A 12,299-nucleotide genomic window follows, 5' to 3' on the forward strand; every position below is an offset into this window, starting at 1 on the left:
CATTAAAATCATATTTAATTAAGCTTCTTTAAAAGTGTCAAAATAAAGTGCTGCATAAAACAATGGCGTGTAAAATGAACATCTACAGTGTGTTTACCTCCACCCCTCCTCCTTGTTCTCCCTCTGTTTCCCTCCCTCTCTCCCTCTCCCTCTTACTCCACGTGGGCCGTTTCGGGTCTGTCTGACTCCTCCTCTCCTCTGTCTGGCCCCGCCCCTCCCTCCCCTTCTCTATAAATCCCTCCCGCTGCTCTCCACAGGCAGACAAACGTAAGCCAGAGTCAGCAGAACAGGTTCGGGGTCAGGGTGAGGCGCCGGGGTCAGGGTTTCACTCACTTCGTCGTGGATTACTCGAGGAAACGTCGACGCCATTACACGGATATTGGACGTAAAGCAATGGTGGCTTACGATGAACTTGGAACGTTGGTGCCGATCAAGCGGACGTTGCAAGTGATCGACTGCCAGAACCAGGCGGGCAAAGAGCTCGAGGTGAGACTCGCTTCTGGACAGTTTTTACTCCGTTTCTCCTGCAAAAGTTTGTGAGTTTGTGGTTCAGATAACGGCTCGACGCCAGAGACTTGACGAGCAATTTATAACTGTATTTTTGGCCATATTCGACTATTTCTCGGGCAAAGTTTGGGTTCATTTGCTGCTCGGGAAAAGCGCTTGTCGTGAGAGATTTTTTGGTCAATTTATAACATTGTTTGTAGCAAAGTTCCAGGTTGTTTTGGAAGTTGCTCCCTTTTCTGTCAATGCTTAACTCGATGAAGTCATGCACGAGTTTCACTGAAGCAATCACAGCCAAACCCTCGCTGGCGTTATCAGGTTTAACCTTTTGGACTTAAAGATAGAGAGTAACTTCAGAACTGTACCTTCAGATTACATTCAGCGGCCCATTTCCCCCCGGCTAATCTGAGAAGGCTTTTGCGTATTCTCGGTTTCCTGGCCTTTCCGAACATGCAAAGGTCGCGAGGTTGAACTCCCGGAGAGGAGAGCCGCAGGGAGCGACGGTCGAGTCAACAAAGTCTGGCCCCGGCGTTAGCATTTGAGTTAACGAAATGCGTCCGTCTCCAGAGCTCGGCCGCAATTCGCATCTGCAAAAACGTCTCGGTTCCGTATTTGCACTTCTCTTTGGGAAGCGCGGTTCCCGGCAGTGGTTTTGAGCGAGAGTAAAAGCTGCAGAAGAAGAAGTGAATTTGAGAAGCGTTCACAGAGTCACAGGCTGTTTGACTCTTTGACCCCTGCACGGTCCAGGGTTTTTCAGGGTCTCGCCTCAGAGTTGCACGATTACCTCAGAGTTGCACGATTACCTCAGAGTTGAACGATTATCGGAGTCTAGACACTCGCCGGGTCGAAACCTTGGACGTGATCAGAAACTCGCGGGTTGTAAAAAAAGCTCGGATCGTTCTGGCTTCTTGGCTCGCGCTCGACTTTTCCGACGCTCTGTCCAAGAATAGCACCTCTCAGATCGTTCTCTCGTTTTCCCTTCGACCCGTTCGTTGCGGCGCGAAACCTTTCCAATATTGACTTTGGGGAAACGGCGGCTGCAAATCCAGGTTTTATTGTCTCTGCCGAGCGGCGCGGTGGAATGTCTGTACCTCGTTCTGCCAGCGGAGGGCCCCGTCGCGCTCGAGCGTCTGGTTTTTTGGGGTGATGTGCGGAGCAGCTGTTGTGTCTGCGAGGCCTGAAAGAGCGACTGTTCTCTGTGGATTCTGCTGAAGCTGAGAGAAAACAGAAAGAAAGAAAAAAAAAACCTCTTTGGTCTGGGTCGAGAGGAAATGTAGGATTATGGGCTGGATTTCACCGAGCGAAGCGATACTCGAGCGCAGAGAGCGGACGGCCCGCGTGCAAATCACTGCCAGATGTCGACTTCAAAGCCTGAAATGAACTGCAGCTTTCCAAACGGGCATAACAACCTTTTGACCGACACGTTTTACAGTTTAAAAAAGAACGACAATGATATGTTTTGAGCTTTTTCTTACAATCTACAGGCCCAAAACTCAATCTCATCCACAATTTCAATATTTATCAAGGAATTTTTAAGCAAATGTGCTCCAAATTCTGAGTTTTTAACCTCTTGCAGTTTCAGTTCAAGATTGAGAGACTAATTCAGTTTCAAACATTACATTAAACACTTAAAGCTGCACTCTGGAACTTTTTCTTATGTTGAAAATTAGTGCAATATACGATTTGGCCTTTAATTACTGCAATATCTATGTTTTTGCAGGATTTGAATATCCTTTTTGACTCATTATTTCCACTTGTATTAGAGAAAGTTGATATTTTTACAGCGTTTGACCAAAATAACAGCTCAACAGAGAGAAAACCAGTCACTAAATAAAAAAAATCATGAATAAAATCTGCCTTTTTCCACGTTTTATTGTAAAAACAGCTCATTTCTGGTCAGATGGAGTTCCTTGCGATTTTGACGCTCGCCCCCGTCTCTCGATCGAACAGGTTTTTACAGTCGTCACCTTGCGTCGCCGTGTGACCGTCAGAACTTCACGAGCCGTTTCCCAGGCGTCTTTGCGCTGCAGCTGAAATCATTACCTTTGATTTTTTTCCTTTCGTTGTTGTTGGCGCTTCGCCAGGCGCTCTCGTTTCTCAAAGGTTCGAGGCTGAAGACGGGGGGGTGGGGTGGAGGGGGGAGGAGGTGGAAGGGAAGGAGGCGGGCGGGGCGGTGGGGGGGGGGGGGGGGGGGGGATACCTAACCCAGGTGGAGTCCATTCTCACGCGAGGCTCAAAGCTCAAAGGAAACCTGCCCCGACAAGTCACGGCCTCAAACGTACCGTTCCCCCCACTAATGCGGCGCAGAGTAAACACAGAGGGGGCCCCCGGGCTGATGGGGGCTAAAGAGCGGCCCCATTACTGCTTTATGGCCGCTACAAACCGACGAGCGAGTACAGCCTCTGCGCCGAACAGCAGGTCCAACACAACGGAAAGAAATGCTCGGACCGCGAGATTCGACAACACATCGCGGCATTCTAAGACGCGGCTCACGTTTCATCAGAGTCTGAACCCGAACGAGCACAAAAAAAGCATGCGAAGAACAAAAATATTCAGTCGTTTTACCTTCCAGCCTTGTTAGAGTTTGTTTACGTTGCCATTTTGTTTTCCTGAAACTCAATTCAAGTCCAGAGAGTCCAAACGTTTCTCACATTCTTGTTCACAAAGCGGTCAGACAATCAAATCTATTGTAAGCTCGGCTACATCAACATACACAGATTAACATGGAACATTTCCTGCAAAACAACGATTTTAAAGAGCTAATAACGTCGTAAGGCAAGACGAGAGCGCAGTTTGAACACAAAGTAGTTCAAAGTGCTTAAGAGAACACAATAAACTGCATTAAAATAGTGTTTCAGAGTGAAAAACGTTTTAAAAACAACTGCAAATCCCACTGCATTTACAGTCCATGTCACACTTTGCAGCTCATTCCTCTGGTCGAGAACATTTGGGTCGTGAACACTTGGGACGTTCCCCCTGTCGTGAACACTTGGGACGTTCCTCCTGTCGTGAACACTTGGGACGTTCCTCCTGTCGTGAACACTTGGGACGTTCCCCCTGTCGTGAACACTTGGGACGTTCCCCCTGTCGTGAACACTTGGGACGTTCCCCCTGTCGTGAACACTTGGGACGTTCCTCCTGTCGTGAACACTTGGGACGTTCCTCCTGTCGTGAACACTTGGGACGTTCCTCCTGTCGTGAACACTTGGGACGTTCCCCCTGTCGTGAACACTTGGGACGTTCCTCCTGTCGTGAACACTTGGGACGTTCTCCCTGTCGCGAACACTTGGGACGTTCCTCCTGTCGTGAACACTTGGGACGTTCCTCCTGTCGTGAACACTTGGCACGTTCCTCCTGTCGTGAACACTTGGGACGTTCTCCCTGTCGCGAACACTTGGGACGTTCCTCCTGTCGTGAATACTTGGGACATTCCCCCTGTCGCGTTTGCTCGGGACAAACTCGCCGTAGGTTTCGAAAAGCACGTGACGAATCCGGCGGCCGGCTTCGGGAGCTGTTGCGGCGCCTGTTCGCTCGCTCGTGTTCACATTAGCAGAGGAACAGCTGAGAGAACAGACATTCCTGGCATTCCCCCCCCCCCCCCCCCCCCCCCCCCCCCGTCCCACACACAGACCGGGACCAGGCCACAGATCCAGCAGCTGTTGTGATGTGGGGGTCAGTGCGCCTCGCTGTCTGCGGCCGTCCAGAACACTCGCGTTACAAGAGACGACGGCGATGAATCCTGCTGCACTTTATCTGTAAATTCCCTCGATGTCGACACATTTCAATCTTTTATTTGGTTGATAATATTAATGACTAAAATATTCATTAGTTGCAGTTTTATCGTGCAGTTCGATATCAGTGAGTGTAATATTAATGTGGAAATAACTGAATTCTGATGACTTGTTCTTGTGTTTTTGAGCCGGTTTAGACTAAGCTTAGCCAGACTTTAGGGACACGAAAATGCAGGTTATTCGTGTTTCCGTGAACGTTGGAGCTTAATATTGTCTCAAAAAGTGAATCCAAACAAACCGACCGAAATGTTCCCATCGAATTGCCTTCTCAAAGTGTCCAAGCGCGACTGACCCGTCCGACCCGTCTCACCCGTCTCCCCTCGTCTGGTTTGTCCACAGGAACCCAGTAACAAGCGCGTCAAACAGCTCGGCAGGGTGACGTCGCTCGCTAACCTCATTTCTCCGGTCAAGAATGGGGCCGTCCGGCGGTTCGGCCAAACCATCCAGGTAAGAACGCCGCTAATATTGAACTCCACTGATAGTACTTTAAAGTACTTTGCAGCGTCTGAATCATTGATACGTTTTCAGTCGTTGAATCGGTTGTGAAGACGTCCTTCCTTCAAAAACGTTACATTGAAATCGTTCCCGGGCGTCTCTTATTACCTCGTCATCGTAGTCGTCTTTGGCCTGATGCCAGAAACGTTTGTCATCATCAAACTATTTGTCAATCTTTATATATAATCACTTGGAATGAAGCACTATGGGCTCTAAAGTCAGTGCTCTAGAACCTGAACTCGACTCGGAACCGAACCGGGACCAGAGAAAACACGGCCTTGCTCAGCTTCGTCTCGTATCTTCTTCAAACTAAACTCGATCTTCTTTGTTCCCTCGTCTGCTCTTCAGGCCTCATTTCGGGGCGATGGGAAGACGCCGGCGGTGCCCCACAAAACCTGCTCGAAGGCCACGGCTCCCACGCCGCCCAAGCGCCGGAACAGCTGCCTTTGGTCCGAAACGCTGGACCTCCATCGGAAGGAAACGCTGTCCACCAAGGAGATCAAGAGGCAGGAGGTGAGACTCAAAATCTGATGTCAGGGAACAAAAAGAGGGGAAACTATCGCAAAATGACGTGTCTGACGCTCAAATCTGAACGAATCGGTGTCCCACAGTACGCTAAGGATGACCGTACCACCCGCAGAGGCCAGAAGTATCAAACATGTGTTATTTTTGGGAGGTTGCTTAAGTTTATTTGGGAATTGAATCAAGTCTAAATCAGATTATGGGAAAATCTTAAGGATATTGATGAATTTGGCACAAGAACATGTCTTTAAATCTGTTTCTGCCAGACATGATCTAATCCAGCTATTTTTAAACTTTTATACTTCTTTCACCTCTCAAGTATTGCACAATCCCTCTTCACACTGCACATGTTTCACTATCCAGGAGACAGACTTTTCCAATCCTCTTCTATTTGGGCTGTAGTTTCTTCCTTTAAAAACAGTTGAAACATGTCTTTGTGCTGAAGTCAACATTTTGCATTAGTTTTAGACCCAATTCTAACCTCTTTTTTCAAGCAAGTTCGGTGCTGCTTTAAAGCCTAATTTCATGCGGTTGGCCTCAGGGTTTGATTTTAGGCCCTGTGCTTTTTATTCTCCCTCTTGGCACTGGCAGGAGAAAGAAACCAATGTTTTCATTACATTACATTTTTCCACAACCTGAATTTCCTTTTTAATGAATAAATGGAGAGTTGTAAAGGTCTAAACCTCATTTCACCATCAGTCATCAGTGTCAAATCCCCATAAAAACGTTATTATCCAGGAGAGAAGCTAACTGTTGGCTCAAGTCTTTGCCTCGTTAAAAAAAACCCTCTTTATAGATTCATGGCTTGTTGCTAGCAGCGTTTTGAAAGTCTTGGTTGATGTATGCCGGTTGCTAAAAACGCCCTGTCCTCCCTCCTCCTCTGCAGGCCATCTTCGAGCTGTCTCGCGGAGAACACGATCTGATTGAGGATCTGCAGCTCGCACGAAAGGTCGGTTTGCTTTTCAAATCTCCTCTGGGGCGACAGAAAGCCCGGACCGTATTAAGCAAACACTGAGTCGAGACTTTGGCAAAAGAACCAGGCGATCCAAGCCAGCGACTGTAAAAGAGACTGCAGCCTGCCATAACCTTCCAGCTTTTTGTTGGTTATTTTTAGTACATTTCGCAAGCTAAAAATACCCAACTTTATTCAAACCTTTACCATTCCAGATGTGTATGTTTTAGCTCATTCTAGGAACGCGTATTTCTGATTAAAACGTTGATTTTTCCGCCGAACGTCGAGCGAGTCGAAGTGCAGCCTGTGAACCCCTTCCCTGCTTCGTCCCTGCAGGCGTATCACGACCCGATGCTGAAGCTGTCCATCATGTCCGAGGAGGAGCTGACGCACATCTTTGGCAACCTGGACACGTTTATCCCGCTCCACGAAGACCTCCTGCGGCAGCTGTCCAAGGCCACTGCGGCGGACGGCACCGTGGGGCAGATCGGGCAGATCGTGGTCAGCTGGGTACGCGCCCGACCGAACTCTTTTATGACAAGACGAACGGGCGACAAACTGTGTTAAAGGGTTTCAAAGTCAACGAAAACTGATGCAATTTAACCCGTTAGAATCTCGCCTTGACATTATTTTGATGTTCAGGCTGACGTTCTGTTAAAAGATAAAGCAGCAGTTCTTTAGCGCTTTCTAAAAATCAGAAAATGACAGTTCAAAACTTTTCAAATGTGTTATTTCCAGCGATAAGACACTTAATTATTCAATATTCAAGCCGTCAGTCAACAAACTTCAACCTTTATTTGGTTAAAAATGTATTTAAAAAGTCTCAATGTACAATAGAAATACTAAAATTACTATAAAGAACCTTTAACGATTTGGTATTTCGACTATAAAATAATACTAAATTCTAACCTATTTTTCAGTTATTATTTATTAAATCAATTAACAGTAATTTATCGAGTCCTTTAAATTACTAAAGTATACATGCGTTGGCGGTGACGTCATACATCCGGGACTTCCCCATAGCGGCCATTTTGAAAGGGGCAGGCGACACACCAGCCACCACCACGTCTGCTTCCTTTCCTACGGCATAACGAGCTACGAATACTTTGATTCTTCAGACGAGAACGTTAAACTAAGGCACACGACAGAGCTCAGACCTTACAGAACAATGACCTTACAGAACAATGACCTTACAGGACAATGACCTTACAGAACAATAACCTTACAGAACAATGACCTTACAGAACAATAACCTTACAGAACAATGACCTTACAGAACAATAACCTTACAGAACAATGACCTTACAGAACGCAGGTTTTTGGCATTTTGGCCTCATACATCCTGGATATCGAATGTAGTAGACGTGCTGTTGTGCCCCTTTCAAAATGGCGGACTCGGTTGCTACCGTGCAAGTTCCCGGATGTGCGAACGCATGTATAATCAAAATACTGTGCACTTCCCGCTCACCTGGTGGAACAGGCCAAAGACAAATCAAAGTCCTTCTTTCCACAAACCTTGACCGTCTTGGCTCTCGCCCCGCAGCTGCCCCGGCTGAACGCGTACAGAGACTACTGCAGTAACCAGCTGGCCGCCAAAGCGCTGCTGGACCAGAGGAAGCAGGACCCGCGGGTGCAGGACTTTCTGCAGCGCTGCCTTGAGTCGCCCTTCAGCCGGAAGCTCGACCTGTGGAGTTTCCTGGACATCCCGCGCTCTCGCCTCGTCAAGTACCCGCTGCTCCTGAAGCAGATCCTGAGGCACACGGCGCCAGAGCATCCCGACACGGCCAGCCTGGAGCGAGCTGTGAGTACTAGCGCTACTGCTACTATTACCGCTACTGCTATGACCACAACTATTACTGCTACTGCTACTACCGCTACTACTACTGCTACTGCTACTATTACCGCTACTGCTATGACCACTACTATTACTGCTATTGCTACTATTACTACTACTACCACTTCTACTACCGCTACTACTATTACTACTGCTACCACTGCTACTGCTACTGCAACTACTATTACTACCACTACTAATCATTATCTGGACCAAACGGACTCTGCAAAACAAAGAAAAGTGCTTTTATAACAAAGACAGTGGCATTATACAATCAAAATGTTAAACTATTTCAGATTTCCCTCAATGACACACTAAATAATCTTTACCTTCAGAGAGACTGAAGACTTCAGTCGCCATATTTCAACCTTTATCTGGCTAGAAATGTATTTAAAAAGTCTCTTGTACTTATCTAACTGCTCCAATAATTACAAATGAAAGTGATAAAAGTCTTGCTATACTGTAGAATGTGCGTTAGAAATAAAACAGATCTTGCACAAAAAAATTGGTTGGACTTGAGCTAGAAATTGACCCAAATTTCCCATTTTCTCGCAGATAAGTGTAATACAAGACGTGCTGGCCGACATCGACCTGAAGAAGGGCGAGTCCGAGTGTCGCTACTACGTGGACAAGCTGGAGTATTTAGACGAGCGCCAGAGAGACCCGAGGATCGAGCAGTGCAAAAGTCTGCTGTGCCACGGCGAGCTGCGCAGCAAGAGTGGAACGGTGAGCAGAAAGCGCCGGGCGGGTGTCGCTCGAGCTGCAGATTTGTGTGAAAAGCGGAACGACGAGGAGACGCATCAGACAATATTAGCTTCAGCGTTAGCCGACGAAAACACATAGAAATCACCAAAAGCTTTGACAGTTTGTTGAAATTCTTCAAATATTAGTGCATGAAATGATCTTAGCTAGTAGCCTTGTTATGGTTATCTCAATTAGCATGTTAGCAGCTTGAGCTAGCTCGATGCTTGGCCACATTCAAAAAGTGACTTCAGTGATTAATTCTGGAATATCTCGTCTCAAAAAGCGGAACAATGTGGAGACGCATCAGACGATGTTGGCTTCAACGTTAGCCGACGAAAACACATGTTGTTAGCATTTACCAAAAGCCTTGACAGTTTATTCAAATTCTTCAGATATTAGTGCATAAAATGACCTCAATTAGCATTTTAGCAACTTTAGCTAGCTCGATGCTTCGTCACGTTTAAAAACCCAAAAACAAAATACCTCGTCTCAAAATGCTTGCTAGCTGTTCCACGTCCGTAACGTTCATGAAACCGCCATGGATCCGTTTGTAATCTGAATGTTTCTCCTCCGTTTCTGCAGAAGTTGCACGTGTTCCTGTTCACAGAGGTCCTGGTTCTGACTCGGCCCGTGAGCAGAAACGAGCGCCAGTGCTTCCAGGTCTACCGGCAGCCAATCCCGGTCCTGGACCTGGTCTTAGAGGACCTCCAGGACGGAGACGTCAGGATGGGCGGCTCCTTCAGAGGGGCCTTCAGTAACGCAGACAAAGGTGAGAGTTCAAGCCTGTTTTAGAACCGGTTTGGTTTTACTGTCCCTGATTTTTAATTGTAAGTCAAGGGTTAATTCTGTGTTTGGCCATTTTGTTCCTGGTTTAGTCTTGGCTTTGTGTTTACCAAATCGTGTGCATACGAAGTAGATACATAGTACGTAGCCCTGGTTTTAGTCCTGGTTCTGGTACCTCTATGGTCCAGTACAATCCCGGTTTAGTCGTCACAGTTAGTCCCAGTTTAGACCTCGTCGCACTCAAATTCCGATGTTTGCCGGGTCAAATATTGAACTGCAAAGTCACTGAACGACGTCACTAATCGTGTCGCGTCTTCTTTATCTTTCCAGCAAAGAACATCTTCCGAGTGCGCTCCCAGGACCCGGCCCAGACGCACTCGTCCCACACGCTCCAGGTCAACGACGTCTTCCACAAACAGCAGTGGCTCAACTGGCTCCGATCGGCCATCGCCAGCGTCCGGCCGCCGCCCCCCGCTTCGCCCGGCGCCGCCTCCTCGTCCTCGCTCCGCCGCCGACCGTCCTCTGTCTCCGCCATCGTCCACATGGAGGAGGAGGACGAGAACGAGCGGCCGCGGGCCTCGCGGTCGGCCCCGAGCTCGCCGTGCTCCGGCAGCCTCACGCCGCAGCCCCCGCGGCGGTCGCTGCCCTCGTGCTCCGCCGCCGCCGCACTCGCCAAAAGCAAAAAGGACAAGAAATCCATCTATTCTTTGGGGAAACGGAAAGAGACGATGGTTTGAGTCGGGACCTTTTTTTTCGGGACATTTTGTAAATACACGGCAAAAATCCAGGACTATTTATGTGCGTATTATTTTACAGTGTTTCGTGTTACTGTCCACTACTCGGCAGCTACTATTATTATTATTTTTATTATTACGTACCCCCCATTTTGGACGCGACCGCTCCCGAAAGAGACTGTGGCCTGAAAAGGGGAAAAAGCGTGGACAATCGGGAAGCGCCACGTTCGAATCACGTTGTTTACTCCTTTATATTTAAACGTTATTTTAGTTATTTGTGGAAGAATAACAGGCTTTTGTATGAAAAAGTGTAGTATTTTTGTAGCAGCACTGTCAAGCGTTCAGAAAGGAAGACGAGACGATGAAACGGTGGCGACGAGGAACCGCTCAAATGTGATTGGTCGGCTTGTGGCGAGTGTTTTTATACCGTCAATGTCAAAACTATGCAAAAATGTGTTCAAAAACTGCGCTTCCCGTTAGCATTTTATCGTAGCAACATGGGCTAAACCTTGCACTAGCTTTGCCCCATTGAATGTCAACCATGCTAAAGCTAATATTTGTGGTGATTTTTAATATTTTTTATTCGAGTGGTTTGAGCAAATTCAACACGACGTTCAATTTATTTAGATTGATTTTTGGATCGCTCCGTCCACTTTGCTAAAACAACCAATCACATTTAAGCATTTTGACCCAAACAATCTCGCGCCAACCAATGAGGAGACAGTTTATCTAGAAAGCAAGGTCTTATTTTTATACATTCCTTTATGACAAATGTATTGTTATTGACAAAAATCACGCAAACTTTAAACTAGATTTGGGTTTTGTTTTTTTATAAATCAAGTTTTGGTTTGAAAACTTTGAAATTCTCTGTACAATCTGAGCCAAACAATCAAGAATTATCTGCATCGTGTTATTTTAGTCAGGAGCGACTTTAGTTTTACCGGAAAAGCAAGTTTAAGTAAGTAGTAGTAAGTAGTGTAAGAAAGTAGTTTTGAGACGGAGATTTAGAGAAAAGTCGGAAAAGATTAAAAGTGAAATGAAAGTGTGAAAATGTCTGTTTTGCAGAAATCGGAAGAGTTGAAGTGAAGGCGTTTGTAAGTAGAGAAGAGAGCAGGTTTTGAAAAGGATTTGGGAGGAAAAAAAGAAAGTGTTGATGGAACTAAAGAAAACGGTTGGAATGTGTGTGACTAAAAGCAATAAAGATGTAAGATCGCATTGAAACTCCTGGTCTGAAGCTGTCTTTATGTCAATGTTCACCGACTCCCTGTTAGCATCCCTGTTAGCATTGCTGTTAGCATCCTGTTAGCATCTCTGTTAGCATCCCTGTTATCATCTCTATTAGCATTGCTGTTAGCATCCCTGGTAGCATCCCTGTTAGCATCGCTGTTAGCATCCTTGTTAGCATCTCTGTTAGCATCTCTGTTAGCATCCCTGTTGGCATCGCTGTCAGCATCCCTGTTAGCATTGCTGTTAGCATCGCTGTTAGCATCCCTGTTAGCATCTCTATTAGCATCACTGTTAGCATCCCTGTTAGCATCTCTGTTAGCATCGCTGTTAGCATCGCTGTTAGCATCGCTGTTAGCATCCTTGTTAGCATCCCTGTTAGAATCCCTGTTAGCATCGCTGTTAGCATTTCTGTTAGCATATCTGTTAGAGTCCCTGTTAGAATCCCTGTTAGCATCCCTGTTAGAATCCCTGTTAGCATCGCTGTTAGCATTCCTGTTAGAATCCCTGTTAGCATCGCTGTTAGCATTTCTGTTAGCATCGCTGTTAGCATATTTGTTAGCATCGCTGTTAGCATCGCTGTTAGCATGTTAGATCCATTGAAACTCCTGGTCTGAAGCTGTCTTTATGTCACTTTTCACCAACTCACACGGAATATTACAAATCATTCAGCAACAAATCACCCGTAAATGGTTTAATGCCACGCCCTGGAACAT

At 46.6% G+C, this 12,299-nt stretch overlaps 1 protein-coding gene across 1 annotated transcript; it reads left to right on the plus strand.

The window, feature by feature from the left end:
- The first annotated feature begins 297 nt into the window (after positions 1–297).
- On the plus strand, positions 298–11,181 carry net1 (neuroepithelial cell transforming 1). Its single transcript, XM_072453321.1, has 9 exons — positions 298–486; positions 4,635–4,742; positions 5,139–5,303; positions 6,199–6,261; positions 6,601–6,774; positions 7,808–8,065; positions 8,654–8,824; positions 9,425–9,611; positions 9,956–11,181. The coding sequence occupies exons 1-9, from the start codon at positions 394–396 to the stop codon at positions 10,360–10,362; spliced, it is 1,626 nt and encodes a 541-aa protein (XP_072309422.1). The 5' UTR covers positions 298–393; the 3' UTR covers positions 10,363–11,181.
- Positions 11,182–12,299: the final 1,118 nt, after the last annotated feature.

Source organism: Eucyclogobius newberryi, unplaced genomic scaffold, assembly GCF_026437365.1.
Source record: "Eucyclogobius newberryi isolate DKJ021-1_F unplaced genomic scaffold, fEucNew1.0.hap1 SCAF_2, whole genome shotgun sequence".
Lineage (NCBI taxonomy): Eukaryota > Metazoa > Chordata > Actinopteri > Gobiiformes > Gobiidae > Eucyclogobius > Eucyclogobius newberryi.

What these genes read in the sequence shown, in the direction of transcription:
- net1 (XM_072453321.1), top strand. Translation starts at nt 394, where the DNA reads ATGGTGGCTTACGATGAACTTGGAACGTTGGTGCCGATCAAGCGGACG. An exon ending in GGCAGATCGTGGTCAGCTGG is followed by an intron (nt 6,775 to 7,807) that starts GTACGCGCCCGA and finishes CTCGCCCCGCAG; the next exon opens with CTGCCCCGGCTGAACGCGTA. An exon ending in CGGCCAGCCTGGAGCGAGCT is followed by an intron (nt 8,066 to 8,653) that starts GTGAGTACTAGC and finishes ATTTTCTCGCAG; the next exon opens with ATAAGTGTAATACAAGACGT.